Source organism: Amaranthus tricolor, chromosome 16 (genome assembly GCF_026212465.1).
Source record: "Amaranthus tricolor cultivar Red isolate AtriRed21 chromosome 16, ASM2621246v1, whole genome shotgun sequence".
NCBI classification, from domain to species: domain Eukaryota; kingdom Viridiplantae; phylum Streptophyta; class Magnoliopsida; order Caryophyllales; family Amaranthaceae; genus Amaranthus; species Amaranthus tricolor.
The window spans coordinates 7,402,431-7,411,415 of NC_080062.1; the positions used below are offsets into that span (position 1 = coordinate 7,402,431).

Sequence of the window (8,985 nt, forward strand, 5' to 3'; positions counted from 1 at the left end):
ATGTGTTAGGGATTACATAAAGCACATGATATTATCATTTTGAGTGAAAATCAAATATTGGGATTCAAAATTTAGGACATTATTAAACTTCGCTATCCTTTTTATTTTATCGTCACTCCTTATATATTGAACTTTTAAAATTACTTCTGGTTACTTTTTAAACCTTTAATCTCAAACATCTCTCTAAAAACTCTCTATGAACTCTCATTGAACTAAAACAAGCTAAAACTAAAAATCGAATTACAATGTCCAATGAAAATGAGCATCAATATGATTGCGAAATCAATATGATTGTGTTAAAATTTAACACATGTTCACTCTTTTGGCTATAACTTTAAATAGTAAAATCATATAATTGCAATGTTTGCGGCATTAGAACATAGACTTCAACATCTTTACAATGATATATTATATGCCCAATTACGATAACCGAGCGAGAAATGACGATTGTTTAAAGTTTGTTTATGCTGAAATTTGATATATGTTTAATCTTTTAGGTATAACTTTTTATAGAAACATCTTATTGATGCAAGGTTTGCTTCATTAGAAACTAGACTTTAAGAGCTTTTCAACGACATATTATATGCCCAATTCTGACAATTGAGTGAGAAATGACATCCATTTAAAGTTTGCAGAGATTTTTAACATCTAGTCGCGCCCGACCGGACCGCGGTATATTCGTGTAAAACGCGTGACCGGACCGCGGTATGGTTGCGTAAAAACGCGCGACTCCACCGCGGTCCGGTCGCTCATTTTACGCGACCATACCGCGGTCCGGTCGCGCGCGACTAAATGTTAGAAATCATTGCAAGCTTTAAACGATCGTCATTTCTCGCTCGATTGCCAGAATTAGGCATATAATATGTCGTTGGAAAACTCTTGAAGTCTAGTTTTTAACGAAGTAAACTTTGCCTTCATAAGATTTTTCTATAAAAAATTATGTCTAAAAGATTGAACATATATCAAATTTTAACACAAGCAAATTTTAAACGATCATCATTTCTCACTCGGTTATCGGAATTGGGCATTTAATATATCATCGGAAAGATCTTGAAGTCTAGGTTCTAACGTTGCAAATTTGCAATAATGTGATTTTCCTATCAAAAGTTTCGGCCAAAAGAGTGATTATGTATTAAATTTCAACACAAAACGTGTGATTAGGGTTTATTTTCCGATTTTAAAAAATTATTTTCTTTTTTAAAATTCATATTTTTTATTTTAATTTAATTATTATTAATAAATTTAGTTTTGTAATAATAAAGGTTGATTTTATAATTAAAAATAGATTTAAGGGCATTTTAGTAATTCTATTAAAAAAAGAAGTGACGATATAATAAAAAGGGTAGTGAAGTTTAAGGATACAAATCAAGATTAGATTTGATTTGGGTCGATAACCTAGGAAGCACGGACACGTCCCTAGATTTGCGTGTCGCGTGTCGGACACAGACACACGACGGACACGCGAAAATCCGTGTCCGACACGCCAAATGAAGTGTCCAATATTTTAATATTTTTTCGGACACGTGGACACGGCACGGACACGCGACGGACACAACAAGGACACGGAAGGGACACGTGCCCCATGTTTTTCCCACTGTTGAACCCGATTATTCGCAGATGGGTTCCATTTTTCAACAGATCTTGCTGTGTCCGTCGAGAAATGAGACCCGACTCCACTTGCTATGTATAAGGATCCATTAAGTGATCTGGTTACACACCATCTTCTTGGAACTGAGATGGATGGGTCATAAGTCCAGATCCGTGTAGATGGGTCGAATATCAAGGGTTTCGGTAAAGCGGGTGCTAGATGCTGTGTCGTACCCGCAACTACTGCTAGTTTATCACCCACTGCTACAGACTGAACAGGAAGGTCTCTCGAAATAAATGGAGGATGGCGGAGTAAGAGTGAGAGGGGTGGCGGAGGAGGAGGGAGCGATTCCCATTGAGAAGAAATTGAATCAAAAGAGGTAAAACAAATTGGGGTAAGAATTTGTTGAGGGTTTGAAAGAGGGGGCTTCCATGGTAGGAGAGCTTTATGCTTTTTCTGTATATGGAGTATGGAGATTTATAAAGTAATGTTTGATTTGAGAAATTTGTTTGGGAGGTAGTAAAAGAAAGTTCAATTTGGGGAGGAAGGAAGGAGGAGGTTACCTGTGGTTGAGGGTACATTCATAACAATCTTAAATTTACCTATTTATTTGGTTTTCTTTGATTTGGTTTGTATGACTATTTTTAATTACTAATGTTGTTTATTTGGTACTTATTTGCATTTTATGTGAGTTTTTTTGTTTTTAAAGTATTTATTTAGATATATCAAATGAAAGATTGTAAAATTATCTTTAATTTGATATATTTATTATAATACTATTTTCGTGTCCCCGTGTCCGTCATTTTTAAGTTGGCGTTTTTTCGTACCCGTGTCGTGTCCGTGTCCGTGTCCGTGTCCGTTTTAGTGCAACCTAGTCGATAACACATCACTATACAACGATTTAATTTTAAAGTCAATTGTACTATTGGGTAGCGACTGCTACTTACATTATCCATTTCAAAAAAAACAGTTTGATCTGGATTGATGAAGAACATAGTCTCGAGTAGACATTTAAGATATTGAAAGTATGCATTATGTAACACCTCGCGATAATTTAATGTCAGTTAGAAAATTTAAAATTACTTTTGAAAATAATTTTTTATATATTAATTATCAAATATTTGCATTAATCATTACTATATTATAATTTTAATAACAATTTTGTACATTTTATTTAAGTGGTCATTCATTATTATTAAAATAAAGTTAAGTATGGGCTATGATTAATTTTATTGGGTCTTGTAAATAAAATACTCAAGTAAAATGTGGATAGGGTTTTAATTTTTCTCCCTTATTAGTTGGGGGCCGCGTGCTACGCACACGTACCACCAAGTCACTCTGCTAAATTTGACGTTAGTAGTTTGCATAAATTAGAGCTTATAAAAAAATAACATTTCTTAGAAAATAAGTTTAAAATCACTTATTAAGTATTGTAATTCGATACAATATATTATGAAAATTTTATTTTTTGTCAATTAATACTAAATCTCGTATGTATTTTTTCTGATAAAACCTTGATTTGAGTACAACATCAGTAGTAACCATACCAGTTCTAATAAAACAAAATGTTGTAAATACCAATTTCAAGTTTGGTTACTCAAATTCTAAATTCTACTCAAATCCATGATATCCATTATTTAGTTGAACTGACGTCACCTAGAACATCGTAGTGCTCCTACAATAAGGAAACTCTATTCACCATCATAAGCAAAGCTCTTGCTAGACAACTCCGTGCCACATGTTTATGGAACCCTATCAACATTACGAAAAACCATTGATTTAGCGATGAAAAAACAGCGAGGGGAAGTGTTCGTCGCTCATGGCGACGGCAAGGCGAGAGAAAGGCTGGTCGCTAAAGCAGAAAAGTGAGTTGGCGACGGAAAAGGTCGTCGCCCAGTGGTCGCCATCTGCCATTTTTCTTTTTTTAAAAAATTTTACTATATGGCGACGAGACCTCCTGTCGGCATTTCGTCGTCAAAGATGACGGTATTTTTTTATTTTTTAATTTGATGGATGGCGACGGGTCTGTTTATCGCCACTTAGTCGCCATGTTTGGTTTTATTTTTGGTTAATTTTTTAAAAAAAATGGGCTACAGAGCCTTTGGTAGCTCTTTGGTCGCCATGTTTTTGAATTTGAATTTAAAAGTGGCGATGGGTTTGTGATCGCCGCCTTGTCGCCATTTTGTTCTATAAATAAGCTGCGAATTGTTGTGGATCGCATATTTTGAAAGCTAAAGAATTAGAAGAGGTTAGTAAGTTTTTTGGTTTATCGTATATTTTGGAAGCTAAAGAATTAGAAGAGGTTAGTAAGTTTTTTGGTTTTTCTCTTTATATGAGTTATTTTTATTTATTTTTATTATTTATATTTAGTTTCTATTGTCATTAATTTGATTTAATTTGATTGTTTAATTAGTACATATTTTATTTTCTTTGTTATTTACTTGAGTTTTATATTTACTTGATTTAATTTTATTATTTAATTTCTATTGTAATTTACTTGAGTTTCTATATTTTTTTTTATTTTATATTTTATTTTTATTGACATTAGTTTGCTTTAATAATTTTTATTAGAATAATTATATTATTATTATCATATATTGTTATTGTCATTAACAAAATCATTAAACTTTTGGTATAGTTTTGTTTCTTTGAATTTTGGATGTGAGATTTCTTTGCTATTGTTGTCATTTTTTTAAAATTTTTTCTGGGTATAGGTTTATACAACTTTTTCACTTTCATTTGCCATGCCGTTTTTCATTGGCTAATCTATTAAAAAGTTGAATTCTTTAAAAAAAATTTTTGACATAATTTGTGTATAGATTTAATTTATTGTGTGTAGGTGAAACGATGAATATTGATACTCAAGTGCGAATTGTTGTACTGTTGAAGTTGAGCAATTCAAAATTGAGGAATGGGAATGAATTTGTGGGGTTGTGTAGGGTTGGTGTGGTTTTAGGTTGAAACAAATGCCAAATGACGTGCTGGTTGCTGAGTTGCTTGTCTTTGAGATGTTGGGGTGTTGGCTAATGTTTGCGTTGTAGTAATATATGGAAATTAAGATAATATATGCATTTTTCATGAAACTTAGATTTAAACATTTTAGTAACTAAACCTGCAGTCATTACATTAAACAATTTCAATCCTTTAGTTTAATATTTCTTAACATTTCATTGATACACATTTTGGCAAGGTATCGATGAACCAGAAGCATTAAAAAAAATACCACCTATAGTGAGCTTAAGAATTTAGTTTAGTCTGATTTATGGTTTAGCCCAAATAATAAAACCACGATTTAGTTTGGTTTGCTTTGTCATTTAGACCAATTTTTAAGAGCAGCAATATTGTCTTTTTAGAATACAAAGCATACTACATCACGGATTATAAATGTTAAACCTAAAGCATACCCTACATTACATACAAAGAACGTATTGAATGCAATGCATCATACTCAGTTAAGCCAGTTTGCCCAATTTGCAATCTATGTACTGACCAATATTTCGTATTGCTGATGTATACATACCTTACGAAAACAACAATCGCTATTGTATACTGCATTTTCCCTATAACAATTATGTTTATTTCTAAAGCACTATTCCTTAGCATCCTTATAACAAAAATAGGAATTTTTTATATTTATGTCTAAAGATGCCTTTATGTATAAAAATCGGAATCATAAACAAACAAAAGCTAATAAAAGAGTATCTAGACAAACGAATGAGTTAGAAGTTCATTAATTTTGAACGAAAGCTAATAGAGTTTTATCTAAACAAAGGAATCAGTTAAAACTTCATTAATGTCAAAGGTAAATACAAATGATTTTCTTTTAGGAATAGCAAGTACATTTCCCAAAACACTGATCTAAAGGGCATTACAAATGAGCCATGGTGGTAAACACAGAAAACAAAAGACCTATACAAAAGCTACTTGAACACAAAGCAACATGATAAGAATTAGTAGCCGCGCTTCCTCTTAGGAAACAAAGAAGGAAAATCAGCAGGCAGTCGAATTAACAGAGGAGTCCAAGGGGCTATTGCATGAATCCAAGATACTCTATGTTTTTTAGGAGGAGGAGGTATAGAAGAACAAGGAATCTGATATGCAGGATCAGTTGGAGTTGTACATTCGTCTTGAGAGGAATGTATACAAGTTTCAGCCTTGACTTCAACACTTTCTATTCCTTCAACATCCCCATTTGTCAAGGACAACGGCAAACAGCTCTCACACTTCTCACATTGCTCACATTTGGGCTTGGCCATATGTCGAACACAAAGTCCAAAGGTTATTACAAGAGTCTGCAAACAATGATTAGCTACTGATTCTTCCAATCCAAGCAAGTCCGCACAAATCTTACCAACTCTAAATTAAGCACTCGCTCCTTCTCTACCCAAAACAACAACACAAGCCACATGGGACGCATCATTCAATGTACCATACAGGGCCGGGCTCAGGAAAGCCCAAAAGCGTTGTTACTTCTTTAAGAAATCCCTTTTAAGAGTTGGCGTTTTTTGTCAAGATAGCCATGACTTGTCACTGAAAGAAAAAGATTGCATTCTTTTAATGGCTTAGCCAAAAATGATCGAACTACTTTGAAGAAAACGCCGAACTACTTTAAATGTCATTGAAAAAATAGGCTTCCTAATTTTAAAGCAAGCTTAACTGAATTCATGATTAGAATATAAACAGTACAAGACACGATAATGAAGGTTGAGCATTCGATCGAGACTTGAACCCGCGGTCGACTGAATCCTTAGCACTATGAACATGAAGATCTGAAAATCCGCAGCAAACAACATAGAAACAACAAACAAACAATAATGAAACAATTGACTACACAAAAAATAATAAAAGGGAGAAAAAACAACAAAGAAACACTATAAAACAACAGTCAAACAGTGGACACAGTTAATGAAATAACTTCATTAATTAAAAGGATACAAAGCAGGAATGAAGATTCCAATAATTGGAAACAAACATTAATGTAAATGAGAAAAGATGTCCGATAACGCCCTTGGCCTTATCACTAGCCATGAAGTAGAGAAAAGACCCACTACTCTTGAATATTCGTCGAGGGATTAGACGTTCTGAAAGCAAATCATGGAGTAAATAGGAAGTGTTAAGGTACAGGAGTAAAACTCTTATTGTCGTTCAATGTCAATGTTTATTCACTTGTTCTGTGGTTCTAACTACCATAAATTCGTTGTTTACTGACGTGTACTATTTTTTTTCATTGTTGATAGCTTGTCTTTGATGGCCCTGCTATGACACGTTGGTCTATGATCTTACGTTGAGCAGCGGGGTTATCATAGATAGAGGTGTTGAAGCTTCTTTGCATTGCTTACGGGGGGAAATGAGTGAGAATCTAAAAGTATACAATATTTTATTGTCTACATGTAGTTTCTTTTAATTAAGTTGTCTATGTTTGAGTTTGAGGGACATGCCCTCCTTTGTATAAGTTATTTCCACTGCATTGTTTTTGTGGTTTGTTTATTATTAATTAGTTTATCATTCTTATTCTTGCTTCGAACTCAAGCGTTTACATTGGCACCACGATCCATGCTTAGCATGTCGACCGATGATTAGGCGATGATTTTTTGTTACAAGGCCGATGATGCCTCTTCTTTATTATGTTTTATTGATCGCTGTTTGTTTAGTGCGTTTAACTTTAGAGCAGATACTGTTGAAATTTCCACACGATTTTGTTTTGGAATTTTCTAATACCTTTAATCAAACCATCTAACTTTCTCTTTTCCTTTTTATTATTTATTATACATTTTATATTTTTAATGTAACACCTGAATTTCCTCCGTTTCCTTGCGGTTTTGGTTCCGTATAGAAGATCGGAAATTCAGGGGTGTTACACATTAAGAAAACTGTAGTAAGCATTAAGTATAATGTAAATAGGCATTAAGAATACGGTAAGTGGGCATTACTCTTTAATGAGTTGGGCTTAAGATACGTCTCTTAAACAGACAGACTCTCAAAAAATTAGCTGCAATTCTTATGATTTGTTTAGAGGCTTGGGTAACAAGTCAAATATTGACTTCAGATAAAATTTCAAACATAAAGATTAAGCGATTGATTCGATTTTCAATAACAATTTTTCAAATCAAGTCACTCTCGATTTTTATAAGTAACTAATTCTACAACATGGTCAACAACTTAAAACTTCATCAATTTTATGTTGAGATTATTAATAGCTTAGACGAATGCCAATAGTAATTTTTTAATGATAATAGAAAAGAATAATATCCATCTCATTGTTTTTTTATAATGAAATTTTATGTGGGTCTTATATATTCGTAAAGCTTCTAAATCTAATTAAGAATATATCAAAATACATAATATTTTTACTGTATAAAAGACATTTATATAGTAATATTTATTTGAAAAAAGAAAATAATGGAAATTTAAGGTGAAATATAGTAAAAAGTAGATAAAAGAAAATTTGAAATTAATGATTTTGTTTATCATACATGAAATAACAATAATTTTTTATCATTATCCAGCCATCTAAAAGAAGAGATCCAGATTTTTGTATGTCTGACGCATCATCTAGTCATATCGTAGTCAAAGGTAAAGTTGTCGGATAATTATTGAATAAAATAAAATAAAACTACTTTAAGCATTATATAAAATAAAGTATCAACAGTCACTGACATATTGATCGCAAAACCGCTGCATGTTGGATATGTTTTGTAAAATTCGATGACGGTCTACTAACTTTGACTAAAAGCCATCTAGTACTTTTTTTTTTTCCCAATTCTTATAATTCGCCACCCTTTTCATTTTTTCGCCACCCCCTAGTAAATTACCTTATTGCCCTTGATTTTTGAAAAAATTACAATTATGTCATTAAAGCTAAAATTTTCTATATAAACCACACTCACACTAAAAATTCTCTCACTACAACTAAAAACCAACATACAAAAGCAAAATTTGGAAGCAAAAATTAAGTTCAATCCGAATTTATCAATAGAGGTAAGTTATTTTTAATTAAATTTAATCATCAAAAAAAAAAAAAAAAATAGGAGTCGCCCAGATCTGGGCGACTCCAATTTTTTTTTTTTTTTTTTTTTTTTTTTAATTTTTTCCGTATGTATTTTGTTAATTTTATTATTATTAATTTAATTATTATTATTATTGTATTGTTATTTTAGTTAATATTAAATATATGTTAATGTTATTATTATTAATTTTATTATTATTATTATTGTGATTGTTAATTTTGTATTATTAAATATATGTTAATGTTGTTATCATTAATTTTATTATTATTATTGTTATTGTTATTTTTATTTATTATTAAATATATGTTTATGTTTTGTTTTATAAATTATTAGTTTAAATTTGTATTTTGTAATGTTTATTTATTTTTTTTTAGTAAGTGTATATATATG

At 31.6% G+C, this 8,985-nt stretch overlaps 1 protein-coding gene across 1 annotated transcript; it reads right to left on the minus strand.

The window, feature by feature from the left end:
- Positions 1–849: 849 nt before the first annotated feature.
- Positions 850–2,169, minus strand: LOC130802485 (F-box/kelch-repeat protein SKIP25-like). The gene is made up of 3 exons (XM_057666504.1): positions 2,152–2,169; positions 1,604–2,044; positions 850–927 (listed from the first exon to the last, which is right to left on the minus strand). Exons 1-3 carry the CDS (start codon positions 2,167–2,169, stop codon positions 850–852), a joined length of 537 nt encoding a protein of 178 aa, XP_057522487.1.
- Positions 2,170–8,985: the final 6,816 nt, after the last annotated feature.

Bases quoted from the DNA above. Each gene is read 5' to 3' on its own strand.
- LOC130802485 (XM_057666504.1), bottom strand. The intron at 928-1,603 runs GTTCAACAGTGG...AATTTTTTATAG, and splicing joins ACCCATCTGCGAATAATCGG to AAAAATCTTATGAAGGCAAA.